Below are 15,889 nucleotides of genomic sequence, written 5' to 3'. Positions count from 1 at the left end.
TAATATATTACTTAGTAGTTCCAATTTCCACTCAAAATTTCGGGAGCCTGAACAAACACAAGAAAAATAATGTAAGTTAAAATAATTGGATATTGTATATTAATAATATAAGACTAATTTTAATTCAGAAATATTTCTGTGACACTGTTCATAATTCAAAGTTGTTCAGTCAACTAGATGTCCAACAAGAAAACGTAATAGTTGCATGCAATGGAAATTTATTAAGCCACAAAATATTCCATATACTAGAAATGTGAAAAACTGGTTTTATTCATATTACAGCAAATTAGTCAATGCATAGAAAGACAAATATTGTATGTTTTCTTTCATTTATGAATTTTATAGAGAGACATGAGTTATGGATGCATGCATGTCTGAATGCTAAACTGAAAGTGTCCAGTGTTATGAGCAGGCATAATGGGATGAGGAGTCAGAAAAAGTAGAGAGAATAGGAGGTAATATAAGAAACTTGGCTAAAGTATATTTACTTTATGAAAATGCCCCTATTCAACAACATTATTATATGTACAATAATATACCAGTTAAGTTGTAGGATCAAGGCAAGTGAAATCACTCTTTTACAATAGAGATATACCATTTATTTTATTATTTCTTCCTCATTTTGTATTAATGTTTTTGTTCTTTTTTTTTTTTTTCAGAGCTGGGGACCGAACCCAGGGCCTTGCGCTTGCTAGGCAAGCGCTCTACCACTGAGCTAAATCCCCAACCCCTGAATTAATGTTTTATAACTTTCTTTAGTTCTTCTATGAAGAGAAATTGAATATTTCATCCAGTAAAATATTATCTTGGTTGGGTTCTAGGAAAGTTCTTGCCCTTGTTACTTTATTATAGTCTGATAGCGAAAGTTCACTAAATGTAAATTAGAATCTTGATCAGTGTAGATCCAACCTTAAGAGATGATTTTGGTATGAGGCAAATCCATCTCAAATGAGCATCCTGTGCTCTTAAGCCCTGGATGTTACCCAAAGAAGAACATACATTCATCATATCTCTCTGGATAAGCTGAATGAAACATTTCACTTCATCCACAAACACCATCATAAAGGAACATGTAATGTACTGGTAAGTCCTTTTCTGTCTTATTAGCAACTGTTCTTTATTTGAGAGGTAGTATGTCATAGTATTACTTAGAAAGATTATTCCTCTATTAGTCTCAGAAAAATTTTAAACCACTCATTTAATTCTTTGTATTGGTACAATAAAAGTACTATGTTTGCATTTGATGATAATTGAACAATTGGGTGACCACCCTGGAATAATTCACTAGCTCTTAACTTTTCTGAGAAAATTTGATTTATGTATATGAAATGTGGATGATCACACATTGCCAGGTAGCATAACTGAGAATCTTGACCTGTTCCCTTTCAATGCCTAGTATATTGGGGCTTGAAGGGTAAAGCCACATTAACAGGATACAGAGGGTACAGGGAGCACACAGCCAAGTCAGTCTATGGATATTTTATTCAAATTTTCAGCTTCTTTTATACAGAAGGCAGAATAAAGTTTTCCCACAGTGTCTGATTCTCACCAGGTGCTGTTTCTCTAACAATAGCTTATCTTTGTTCAAGGTGGCACAAAACACTTTGCCAACTGAGAACTCTGTCTGCAGTTCAACTGTTAGATGTGTTGTTTAATTAAACTATAAGCAAAGTTACTTTCTCATGAGAAAATGATCTTAAAGACCACTTTCTTAGACATGCAAGAAAATCAGGATTCTCTGAAGCAAAAGAATTCTTTCATTTTGTTCCAGAATGCTGGGATTCTCAGATATCCATCAGTCCCATCACAGTTAGCAGACTAGAAGCAATTGCTTCATGCAATTTCTCTACATTTTCCCATTTCTAAAAAGCTGCCAAAATAAACATTTAATACTGTGCATTAAGATGTCATGTTTATATAAAGCCCCCCTACATACATGCAGCAGAAGACTTCTGGGTCTGAACTCAATCAGAGAAGATGCACCTAACCCTCGTAGAGACTTGAGGCCCAAGAGAGTGGGGAGGTCTGGTGAAATGAGGGTGTGAGAAGGGGACATCCATTTGGAGACAGCAGTGGGGGATGTAGGGGTAGGCATGGGACAGGCAGATGGTGGACCAAGAGGTGGATAAAGTCTAGACTGTGAAAAAGTATTAAAGAAAATAGTAAAAACAAAAACAAACAAACAAACAAAAAAACCAATTTCATGTTTAGATCTCATCATCGTATGAAATTAGTACATATCAACTACTTTTAAAATATGGTAAATGTCCATACCTTGACATGCTTTTCTGAAGTACTGAAGAGTTTTCTGGATGAGATATGACTACTGCCTTCATAAGCTCATAGCAGTTTTTATTGTCAACAGAAGATCAACTAAGTATTCTAATATGGAGGGTAAGCATAGGCCCTACCCTTAACTGAGGAGCTATGTGCATCTAATGGCTTTCAGGGAAGGGACAGTCTGTTTTCCTTAACTGTATAGTCTCTGGTAAATAAAATAAAATAAAATAGTATGATCCTATAACTAAAGCTATATGGCCAGTTCAAAGTGGACTCAATGCATTATTAAAATTAGGTAAAATAAGACATGAAGTTGAGGGAATAAGGAGATGGTGCCATTTATCATTGAGAACTTTTGGGGAGCAGCTGACTATGAAGAAGATATAAAATTATCAAAATTAATATTTATTTAAATATGAAAACTGTTATTGAATTAAATTCCTTGAATACAAGCACATCAATCCCAATGTACAAGTATGTGAGTGCTTCACACTCCAGTTTCCTTTTTCTCTAGGTAATACTTATTTTCTGAGTAAGGCATTCAGTTAATACTTGTGCTCTTTGTTGAAATTGATCAAGTTTTATAATTTAAATTTGAACCATTTTGAACATATCTACAAAAATTGCTATCCAGAGGGGAGAGACTTACTATTGAGGTTTTATCTGTTTAATTGGTTGGGTTGCTGTGCTCTTTCTCTAATTGAATTTTAATTGTTGTTGTTGTTTTGTTGTTTTGTTGTTGTTGTCACTTTTAATTTTGTCTGTCACACTATCTATCTTTGTATACCTTGTTTTTCTTTTTTTCTTCTCTTGACTTAGGTATCTGTTTTTTGAGCTGTTTTGCTTATCTTCTATTTCTCATATCATAACATATTTAAATTTTGTTCGTTTCTTTATTTTGAGTCAGGCCCTCACTATATAGCCAGTCTGCAATCAAGGATGCAGACATCCTGCCTTGTTCACCTGAGTGCTAGGATTTGAACATGAATCATGATTCCCTGTTTTCACTTTGTTTTATGTCTAAAACACCACTTTTCTTTCTTCCACCTTACAGACAGCTGATCCCTGAGTCAGAAAATTATTTATTTTTTTGCCTTGACATTTGTAATACTAGTGAATATCATATATAAGTGACTATTTTAATACAGGAAGCATATTCTTAAGTTGTTCTATGTATTAAAACACAAATTCCAAATGGAATTTTTCTATACACAAGAATGGCTATCATAACTAATAGTGAATGCTGTCAGGCAAAGTGGATGACGTTGCTAATTTACTTTTTTTTTTTTGATGTTAGTCATGCCACCACTGGTTTGATGACTTTTCCTGGATGCCTTAATTTTTAAACCTGTAACCTTACTTTTTTCTGTCATATTCTAGTGAATTTAATTGTGCTTTTGCTACTCCCTAACATGCGTGCACACATACATGTGCACGCACACATACACACATACATACATACACACACACACACACACACTCACTCAAATAGATGTGTGCAAGGGGGGAGAGGGAGAAAGAGAGAGAGAGACAAAGACAGAGACACAGAGAGAGACAAAGAGAGACAGAGACAAAAAGACAGAGAGACAGTAGTAGAGACAGAGACAGAGAACCCACATACATCCCACAGAAAAATTTCTTGTAATTCGGATCTAAGCTGCAGCACTTAGTAGCTCTGTTACACTTAAGATGGTAAAAACAATTTCTTATGAAGAAAAGTTTCTTAGGTTAGTCATTCAGAAGAAAGAAGAAATGGATGTGTGTGAAAGAGAATGTATGGGGGTGCTTACAGGTCTGAATATGGTTAAAGTACATGATACAATTTTCTGAAACAATATTTATTGATTAATTAACATGTTCAATAAATTTGATTGAATAAAAAAATTAAAAGTGAAACTGTGTTGTTTTCCAATGAAGCTGGCTTACATCACTATATGTTGTCTTCCATTGGAGTCATAATTTTGCTCAAAACAATGGAAATTCACAAGGAACCGACCCACTGTGGACAAGTGTTCTACCACTGAAGTGTGGCCTCAGCTAATGATATTAAACTTTATCTCAGTGTCTTGTTTACTTAGTATAATGATCAAGGATGCCTTTCCACAACTATTTATAAAATTGAATAACTTAGTAGTTTAAATTACCAAAATATCTGAGAGTTTAAGTTTGTGGAAGTATGATTCCATCTTGACTTTTAGAAAGATGGTTACTGTTAGAAGACTGATGATGATTTATATCCAAATGGAATTTCAGATATATTTTTTCTTGTGATTTCTCACAATAAATACTTAATTAAGGTAAAACCTGAAAATTGACCACAATATATCAATACAATGGCCAGGCAATGTATATCAGTGACTATGTGACTATCAGCAGACTAAAATCCTATAAGAAGAAAAAAATGAGTACATAGCCACAGCATTTTCAAGAAAATATGAGACCAATAGGTGAAGGAAAACGTTCTACATATACAGAGGAAGGCAGCAGAGTTAGACAAGAGGAAATGGATTTGCCTTTATGTCTGTTAGAAGAAAAGGGACTTTATCATCTAGTCAGTTAGCCAAAATCGAAATTTATTTCCTGACTTTGATTGAGTTTAACTGTTTTCTATAGTGTGTTGGAGCAGAAAATGTGAACAAATTCTAATTGTCATTCCCTTCTCAGTTGAAAACAATTTTGATAAAACTATTAAAGTATTTCTTTATAATGTATACTTGATAGTATATCCTTATACTCATTGCTCTATTTTAAAGTCATGATTAATTAAATAATACAAATGTTTGGATCCTTGTGGAAAACCTCATATTTGTTTTAATTGTCTTATAATCACAAAATTTAAATATTGGGAAACATCTTAAAGTAAGACCCTTACTTCATATTTGTGTTTTTATGTAGGCATTAATAATTTAAAGGTCAACCAAAAACAGAGTGTGAAACTAGCTAATTCTTACAGATCAAATATTTTCTGCTTCATTTTATAAACTTAAATATCCTGTCAATTTGCTTACTACTTTAGCAAATAGAAATAAAATTACCTTTCAAGGCCAGTTTTCATGTCTCATGCCTTTGCTCCCATCATTCAAGAAGCCAAGGCAAGTGGATCTCCATCTTTTCTTGGGCAGCTGGCTGTATAAAACTCATTTCATCACTTCCAGAATTACAAAATGAAACTAATTCAAAACTATTAATTTCTATATTGTAGTGTGATTATTTTCAAATATATCTTCAAGATAATTTAGTATAATAAGTCTATATCATTAATGTGTGATTGTTTTATTAGTAAAAATAAATTTCCGCATAGCCATAGTTGACACAGGCAATATATTTATACATTAATATTTATTTTGCCATCACACTTAAATTTAAAAGTTCGTTGATATATAATATGAAATTGAAAAATGTCCTCAGCTGCTCTATCTGTTTCCAAGATAATGAATGTATATGAAAATATATGAATATTCAAAATTAGGGGTAAGACAATTAAATCTTGATCAAAATATAATAATGAGAATAGTTTTCACAGGTCTTCTTTCTGATTCTGTCTTAAAGGTAGCTGAGGGAGAAGAGCCCCAGTGGGAGCAAGAACTTGGTCATGTACTGTATTTAAAGTTACCTATTTTATGATAAAATGTTAACCTGTCCTTTTTTTTTTTTTTCAATTTACTAAATTGGGTAATTCTTTTTTTTTTTTCCGGAGCTGAGGACTGAACCCAGGGCCTTGTGCTTGCTAGGCAAGCGCTCTACCAATGAGCTAAATCTCCAACCCCAAATTGGGTAATTTTTATGGACATTTCTTATGTTATTCCCTTTCCTGGTTTCCTGTCCATCAGCCCCCTAACTCACCCACTTTCTCTTCTATATGGTTGCGCCCCTCCCCATCCTCCCCCCATTACCACTCCCCAACAATCATCTACAATGCGGGTCCACCATTGGCCGGACCAGCGTCTTCCCCTTTCACTGGTGCCCTAACAAGGCTACTCACTGCTACATATTAAGTTGGAGCCCAGGGTCAGTCCGTGTATAGTCTTTGGGTAGTGGTTCAGTTCCAAGCTCTGTTTGGTTGGAATTGTTGTTCTTATAGAGTCGCAAGCCCTTTCAGCTCTTTCAGTCCTTCCTCTAATTCTTCCAACGGGGGTCCTGTTCACAGATCAGTGGTTTGCTGCTAACATTTGCCCCTGTTCTTGACATGTTCTGGCTGTGTCTCTTAGGAAAGCTCTATATCCGGTTCCTGTCAGCATGCACTTCTTAGCTTCATCCATCTTATTTAGTTTTGGTGGCTGTACACACACACACACACACACACACACACACACACACACACACACACACACACACACACACACATATATATGCCATATGTGGGGCAGGCTCTGAATGGCCGTTCCTTCAGTATCTGCTCTAAACTTTGCCTCCCTGCTTTAGGTGCAGTTACTTTGCACTCTTAGTTGATATGCTTGTCTGAGTCTTCTGAGGCCAGAAACTGGTTTCTCTAGCATTTAGCAACTTATTTGAAAACAATTGGTGACTAAATGAAGGATTAATTGTAAGGGACTTTTCACTCTTGCCCAGAAGTCTCTGCCTCTAGCTTGTCAGGTGGGAGGGGGATTTGGAATAATAAACCTTCCTTGATCCAGAACAGAGTTATGCTAACAGAAGGAAAAACTTTTACCCAAACAATTATGCATAAAATCATATAAATGTATATATGAATTCACACATAAATATTCATACATCTTCATTAAACTAGTTGGACTTGGCTACATACTTATCTAATAATTCTATACAAATCTGTAAAGAGCAAGAAGCTTTTCTCCTCTTTAGTAAGAATAAGTAGTCCTGTCATAAAAGACCTTGATAAGTACTAATAAAGTTTTAAGAATTCTTATAGAGTCATCATTACCAATTAAGAAATCTTCTATTTGTCTACATAGCATCACTACAAGACAGTACATGTTCATTGTTCTGCTAAAATCTGTTCAAAAGTGTTGGCTAATACCTAGAGATTGTTATATATGTTTAATAATAACAGAAAAAACATATTAATAGCAGGAATCATTCCTCAGATGTAATCTATGACTTGGGCAAAGGAATGAATATGACATAGCTTTACAGTCAATGGCTGAACCATCTCAGGAAGACCACTTGTTAGTTTTTAGCTTCTCCAAGAGGCTCCTGGAATTTTGTCATAACAGATTTTGATCAATTATTCAAAACGTATGACTGATGTTCATTCAAATTTGTTGTTGTTTTTCTTTATGTGTGTACTTATGCAAGTCAACAATGTAAGGGGCTTTCACTTTGTTGTTCTAATTATGTAACCTGAAAACTAACCCATTGGTAGTCCAAAGCATTGAGGCCATGAAAATTTAGGCAGGAGTAAGCATTTGTTGAATTTGTAATAGGTATGAATGAGAATTTCTGATTGGCATTCTTCTGTAACAACAGTTTTCATTACTAACAGGCTATTAAACTAGGTTTTGAAAAATATGTGTCTACAGGATAGTGTTACTCTCAGTACTAGAAGGAAAATGATAGTTGCCACTCATTATTCATAGAGAACCACGTAAATTCGTGTGCAATGAAGCATGTATGGAAGGATGCAACTTTTTTGAGGTAAAAATGGGTCTTCAGTGATAACAAGACAGAGTTACCTCTTGTACTTAGAATCATAATTATATAAATCAATAAAGTTGCAAACATCTTTAAGAGGCCACAAAACACTGACAAGAATAAGCAGAATATATACTCATTAAAATAGATCAAGTCTAGAATCAGTGAGTCCATATATAAAACAACAGTTCAAAAAAGTTATTCCTGTTTTCTATACATCTCCCTCACATGTCCCCTTTGACCTTGTCTGTCTTTCTCACTGTCAGATTCTAAAGCTTGACTGGAGATAGAGAGTAACTTTTAATACTTTGAAAATATCAAAGTTTGAACACTTTATTTTTAAAAATTGTTTTGTCACATAATAATTCAATAATTATTGAATAAAGTAAAATGTTTTAACACATATACAATATGCAATGACTAGAACAGGGAAAGGGGCATATTTATCAATGCACACAGTTATGAGTTTCTTGTGTTGATAACTTTTCTACCAGTTATTTTGAAATACCTAGTTATTTGGAGTATTCCAAGGTTATGGTACTATGCAGTATGAAAATAACAATTAAGGGCATATGGTTTATTGGTTTTTATTGGTTGCTATTCCCATTATTGTGAAAATATCCTGGCAAAAATAACTCAAATGAGGAGTATTTTATTTTGTCTCACAATTTGAGGATATGTCCTGTTGTAGCATGAGAGTCATGATAGTAGGTATCCTGTGGTGTCTTTCACATCTTCCTGTCTCCTTAGGCACTGTCTATCTTTCTCATTTTCAGATCATCAATCTTTTTTTTTCCTTCGGAGCTGGGGACTGAACCCAGGGCCTTGTGCTTGCTAGGCAAGCGCTCTACCACTGAGCTAAATCCCCAACCCCTCAGATCATCAATCTTTTAAATTATCACATAATTACAAAAAAAAAATTGAGTCTGTGAGAAATACAATGTTTTCATCCTATTTAATTATGTTCAGAATACTGAAGTCCATAGAGTTTTATTAGCCACATTTAAAGGATGTTTTTCCACCTAATCAGTGTATGCTACAGCATCACCCACAGGCATGCCTGGGTGTTTATCTTCTAGGTGATTCTAGACCTTTTTTCAATAATATTCAGCATCACCACTTACATTAGGGCATTTGAATTGAGCATGTAAATCCTTATTTTACATCTGGGGAAATTGGAACTTTCCTAACACTGAGAAAAGTCTTCATGAAATTCTATGAGTTTGTATTTAAAGACTGGTAAACAGGCCTTTTCTATATGAAGGTAGAAAGAACAATGAAATATAAGAATTAAATGTTTATCGGTTTCTGACTTATTAAGAAGTGATTATGTTTAAAATTTTTCTTGTGTATTGAAAATAAAACTAAAAGACAAAAAGTAATGAGAATTATGAATAGTCATTGAATACACATATAGAAACAATTTATATTAGTGAATTAGAGAGTAGAAACATATATTTTGGGTATCAATGCATTCTCTAGTATTACTTCTTCACAGTGAAATTGTTAGAGGCAATCTGTGTGGTCATAACACAGTGCTGAAGTGAGAAATAGTCATATGACATAATATAGCCCTTTCCATCAGCCTTTTATTATTTTTTCTTTTTCTTTTTGTTCTCAGAATGAAACACAAACACTTTTGAATATTAACTAAGCCCATGCCCACTGAATTTTACTTCAACAGACCATTATCACTACAAGGGGTACTTCTGTACTTCTGCATAATTCATAACCTAAGATAGTGAAATAGGATATCTAAGTTTCATTGTGAGATGAAGACTTCAGAATGAATATGGATTATAATAATTTTGATTACATTATACTAAAATAAAAATATATCATTTAAAACACTTATATATTTGACAGTCCAAAGGGGATAGACTCCAGCTCTGACTTTCATTCCTGATAATATGAATTCTGAATATTCATGTACTGTTTAAAGTCAACAAACAAATCTTCTTCACTCTCATTATTTCTAGTACTCACGGGTGGTAATGAGCTAATCTATTCTAGGTTTAAAAATTCATATCATGTACATACATGATTAATTATAAAATGTTAATCTAGGTGAGGTTTAAAAGTGATTCTAGTTTTAAATTTTTATTTCTTGTATTTATTTGTATATTTATATTTTAGATATGTGCATCGCATGCTAGGTTGTAGTAGGTGAGGAAACAATTACATGAGGTTATCCTCTCCTTTAACAATGTGGGTTTCAGGGATTATACTCACCTCACTCAAGTCATCAGGTTTGTGGCAAATACATTTACCTCTTAAACTATTCACTTTCCCAGCCACAGATGATTATTTATATATACATACATAGATACCATATTTATACACTTTTTGAAATACTTTGTATCTAAATTAAACTCTTACGGTGCTATATTTTAGAATCCTCATATATTCTTTATCAATGCTTTACCACACCATATTTTTTTCATGGCATTTTTTACTTCTGCATTCCTCAGAGTATAGATAAGAGGGTTGAGCAAAGGTGTTGCTATTGCATAAAACACAGATACCATCTTATCTATTGGCAAAGTGATTAGTGGCCGTGTGTATATAAATATACAGGGACCAAAAAATATGACCACCACAATGAAATGAGAAGTGCATGTAGACAAGGCCTTTCGTCTTCCTTCTGCACTGTGGTTTCTCAGAGAGTATAAGATTACAATATAGGAGATGAGCAGTACTATGAAACTTACCGTGCATATGGCACCACTATTAGACACAACTAGCAAATTTATCACATAGGTATCCATGCAGGCAAGTTTCAACAAGGGCTGCAAATCACAGGAAAAGTGATCAATTACATTTGGTCCACAGAACGGTAATCTTAAGGCCAAGATAATCTGTGCTGAAGAGTGGATACAAGACCCTACCCAGGCAAGAATTACCAATATACCACAGATGTGCTGGTTCATTATAGTTGTATATCTTAGAGGCTTACAGATTGCTACATAGCGGTCAAAGGCCATGAGGATAAGCACAAAGATCTCCATGCACCCAAAGAAGTGGGCTGCAAAGATCTGTGTCATACATTCATTGTAGGTAATAATTTTTTTCTGGAAGAGGGAGTCCACGATCAATCGAGGTGCTGTTGTCGTAGAAAAGCAAGCATCAGCAAAAGATAAATAGAAGAGGAAAAAGTACATGGGACTTCCAAGTGTCTGACTCAGCTTAATGGTTACCACAATGAGAAAATTCCCCAGTAATGTCATAAGATAAAGAATCAAGAAGACTCCAAATATTGCCTTCTGTTTTTCTGAATCCTGAGTCAACCCCAACAGAATGAATTCAGTCACACTGTTGTTATGCATCATATCAGTGGCTATATTAGGTAGCAATGGCTGAAAATATTTTACCTGCAAACAAAGAAATAATATATTGAGATCCAGATATTGAAATTCCTTGGCTCTACTGCATGCTGTTATTCTCATCTGCCTTTGAAATCCCTGAAACACCTTTCACAATGTCAACATAGATACCTATACCTCAATGGGATTTCCCATTGACTCAGCTTATTGGACTGGACCAAAGATTTTGAATTTCAGGAAAGAAAAATATGAGTGTTTTTCAGGTACCTTGATTCCTGTTGATATTTCAAAGTGTAGAGTTTGTTCTTTCTTTGAGAATATGTGGATGCTTCAGTCCTACTTAAAAGGGGAAACAAAATAATTACGAGAGATTAAGGGAAGGAGGAAGTTGGGAGGGAGAGAGAAGGAGGAGGGAAAAAGTAGGACAGTAACAGATGTGGGGGAAGACAGAGGAGATGTACATAGGGTCAAGACATTGAATGTAGGTGTGTAGCAGTGGTGGATGTGTAACTGTGCTTAGTCTCCAGAAAGTCACAGATGGCAGGATAGCAAGATGCTCAAGGACCCAATGTGGATGACATTAGTTGAAATGACCAACAAGAGGGAGAGAGAACCTGTACAGAACATACACAGAGTTTAGGTATGGCCCCAGACTGAGGGAGGTGAGGGATAGGGCCACCTACCCATCTCAAAAATATTAATCCAGAATTGCTCCTGTTTAAAGGAAATTTAGGTACAAAGAGTGGAGCAGAAACTGAAAGAAAGGCCATCCAGAGAACTTTCCATGTGGGGATCTATTCCATTTAGAGTCACCAAACCCAGACACTATTGCTGATAGCAAGAAGTGCTTGCCGACAGCAGCCTGATATAACTGTTCCTTGCCACAGCAGGATCAATAAATGCGGATGTTTGCAGCCAGTCATGGAAATGAGCAGGGGGACCCCAATAGAAGATTTTGAGGAAGGACTGAAGGAGCAGAAGGGTTTTGTAACCCTATAGGAAGAACAACAATATCAACCAAGCAGAATCCCCAGAGCTCCCAGGGACTAAACCACCAACCAAAGAGTACACTTGGAGGGACACATGGCTCCAGTTGCATATCAAGCAGAGTATGGTCTTATATGAATGACATCAGTGTGAGGGGAGGCTCTTGGTCCTATGAAGGCTCTATGCCCCAGTGTTGGGAAATGTTAGCAGATTGAGGCAGGAGGTGAGGGTGGGGAAGTACCCCCATAGCAACAGGGATTAGGAGGATAGGATATGGTATGTGTTTGTGGAGAGGTACCTGCGAAGATAGATAACATTTGAAATGTAAATAAATAAAATAACTAATAAAAAGTAAAAAATGATAAAGAAAAGAAAAAGTGATGTGTTGATTAGGTAACTTTGGGAAAACATATATGTCTATTGGTTGTGTTGGGAGGGTCTGGGCTCAAACATTTTTTTTTACCCATTTGCAGTACTTTGAAAGAATAAGTATTTTATCCATGCATACATTCACATGTACATGTAGACCTATTGATGACTCTTGCTGATTCTTTCTTTGTACTTTGCAATATGAAAAACACTACTTAATGTGATGAACTACTAAGCCTATTAATTCCATTATAACAAAAATCTTAACTCTGTTCACTACCTTTTGTTTCTATTTTCCCTGGCTCCTTTAGCCCCTGAATAAGTTATAATTTATAAAAGTGTATTTAATCCAATTTTAATATCACCTCTTTATTCAGTGTAACATTTTACTGTGAAAGCATAAGGGTTTGGAATACTTTAAATTTGGTATGGTCCCAGAAAATTTACTATAAATTTTCATTATATTTCAGTTTATTTCACCAGGAAAATAACATTTTCTAGCTGTAAGTTTTACATTTCCTAAAAGATTTCATTTTTTAAAAAGTAAAAAAGTTACTTAGAAAATATGACCTATACATATATTACTCCATTTTATATTAAAAAAAAAACCTCTTTTTCTGCAACGTTAGATTTTATTGAGGTTTCCTTTTGGTGTGTATTCAAATATGTTTGCCTTATGTTACTGAAAGATGCCCTCAATGTAAAGTTGTTGCCTCATTTTGCATAGGATTTTTATAAAATTTTTAGTATGTTTGTAACATGTTTCCTCATTTCTTTACATGCGTTTACCTCTCTCTCTCATCTTTTGCGTGTATGTGTTTGTGTGTGCATGCATACGTGTGTGTGTGTGTGTGTGTGTGTGTGTGTGTGTGTGTGTGTATGCAGGTGAACATTCTCTTGTTAGAAATGGGAGCAATCTTTATCTGGTGATCCATTTCAATGGCCTCATGCTTTTATACTTAATAGTCATAAATATCAATTTAAGTTTAATACTATTATAATAATAATAACATAATAATATAATACATTTTTCAAGAGTCTTATGCTGCTAATAATTTTTACTTTATAAATAACATTTCAAAAGCTAATGAATTGTGAAGCATAAATAATTTGAACTAATGCTAAATAAATTATCATTATTGATAAATATTAGCTGTTTTTCAATCTTTATATAACTAAACTACTAATTTAATTTTAAATAATTAATTGTTATTATAAAATCACAAAAGCAAACAAAATATGTGAGGATAATCTCAGAATATGGAGAAATCTCCTGTGATCACAGATTGGCAAGACTAATAATTTAAATAATAGGCATCTTTCCAAAAGCAATCTACACTTTCAATAAAATCCCCATCAAAATTCCAACTCAATTTTTCATAGATTTAGAAAGAGCAATGTGCCAATACATTTGGAAAAACAAAAAACCCAGGATAGTGAGAACTATTCTCAACAATAAAAGACTGGCCTTGTTGGGCACCTATGGATGGAGAAACCCTTGGTTTTGTCAAGCTTGGACCCCCAGTATAGAGGAATGTCAGGAGGGAGGGAAGGGAGTAGGTGGGAAGGGAAGACCCTTATAGAAAAGGGGATAGAATGGAATAGGGATCTTATGGCTGGGAAACATGGAAAGGGATTAACATTTGAAATGTAAATAAAAAAATTAAAAAAAAAGACCTTCTGGGGGAATCACCATCCCTGACCTCAAGCTGGATTACAGAGCAACAATGATAAAAACTGTATGATACTGGTATAGAGACAGGCAAGTAGATCAGTAGGATAGTATTGAAGACCCTGAAATAATCCCACACACCTATGGTCACTTGATCTTTGACAAAGGAGCAAACAGCTTTTTCAACAAATGATTCTGGTTCAACTGGTGGTCTGAATGTAGAAGAATTCAAATTGAGCCAGCCACCCTTATTCCCCTGTACAAAGCTTAAGACCAAGTGGACCAAGGAGCTCCACATAAAACTAAATACACTCAAGCTAATAGAAAAAAAAGTGGAACAGAGACTCAAACACATGGGCAAAAATTCCTTAACAGAAAACCTATGGCTTATGCTCTAAGATCTATATCAACAAATAGGACTTCATAAAATCACATAGCTCTATAAGGCAAAGTGCACTGTCCTTAAGACTAAATGGCAGCCATAGATTGGGAAACAATCGTTATCAATTCTACATCCAATAGATTGCTAATATCCAATATATTCAAGAACTCAGGAAGTTAGACTACAGAGTCAAATAACCCTATTTGAAAATGGGGTACAGAGTTTAACATAGAATCCTCGACTGAGCAATATCAAATGGCTGAGAAACACCTAAAGAAATGTTCACCAGGGAAATGCAAATCAAAACGACCCCAAGATTCCACCTCACACCAGTGAGAATGGCTAAGATAAAAAACTCAGGAAACAACAGATGCTGGAAAGGATGTGGAGAAAGAAGAACATTTCTCCATTGTTTGTGATATTGCAAGCTGGTATAACCATTCTGGAAAAAAGTCTGGAAGTTCCTCAGAAAATTGGACATAGTACTACCTGAGGACTCAGCTGCCCCATTGCTGCAGATATATCAAAAAATGCTCTAACAAATAACAAGGACACATGCTCCATTATGTTCATAGCAGCCTTATTATAATAACCAGAAGCTGAAAAGAACCCATATGCCCTTCAACAGAGGAATGGATACAGAAATTGTGATAAATTTATAGGATGGAGTACTATACAGCTATGAAAAACAATGACTTCATGAAATTCACAGGCAAATGGATGGAACTGGAAAGTATCATCCTGAATGAGATAATGCAATCACAAAAAACAAACAGACAAAGAAACATACAAACAAAAAAGAAAACAAACATCTGCACATGATATGCACTGATTGATAAGTTGATATTATCCCAAAAGCTCAGATTACCCAAGATGCAATCCACAGACCACATGAAACTCAAGAAGGACAACCAAAGTACGGATTCTTCCCTATTTCTTAGAAGGGGAAACAAAAAATATTCACAGGAAGAAATGTGAAGACAATCTTTGGAGCAGAGACTGAAAGTAAGGCCATCCAATTTGGCACCACCTGGGATCCAGCCCATATACAGCCACCAAACCCAGATAATGTTGCTGATACCAACAAGTGCATGCTGTCAGGAGCCTGATATAGCTGTCTCCTGAGAGACACAGTCAGAGCATGACAAATACAGAGGCTAATGCTAGCAGCACACCACTGAACTGAAAATAAGTTCCCTGTTGGTGGAATTAAAGGAAAGGATTGAAGGAGCTAAAGAGGCTTGAACCCCATAAGAATAACACAAA

At 34.9% G+C, this 15,889-nt stretch overlaps 1 protein-coding gene across 1 annotated transcript; it reads right to left on the bottom strand.

The window, feature by feature from the left end:
• Positions 1-10,289: 10,289 nt before the first annotated feature.
• On the bottom strand, positions 10,290-11,219 carry Or4c31b (olfactory receptor family 4 subfamily C member 31B). The gene has a single exon (NM_001000646.1). The coding sequence runs from the start codon at positions 11,217-11,219 to the stop codon at positions 10,290-10,292; it is 930 nt and encodes a 309-aa protein (NP_001000646.1).
• Positions 11,220-15,889: the final 4,670 nt, after the last annotated feature.

This window comes from Rattus norvegicus, chromosome 3, assembly GCF_021556685.1.
Source record: "Rattus norvegicus strain SHRSP/BbbUtx chromosome 3, alternate assembly SHRSP_T2T, whole genome shotgun sequence".
NCBI classification, from domain to species: Eukaryota; Metazoa; Chordata; class Mammalia; order Rodentia; family Muridae; genus Rattus; species Rattus norvegicus.
Note: the sequence above shows the minus strand (reverse complement) of the source record. Positions and strands in the feature narration are given on the sequence as shown.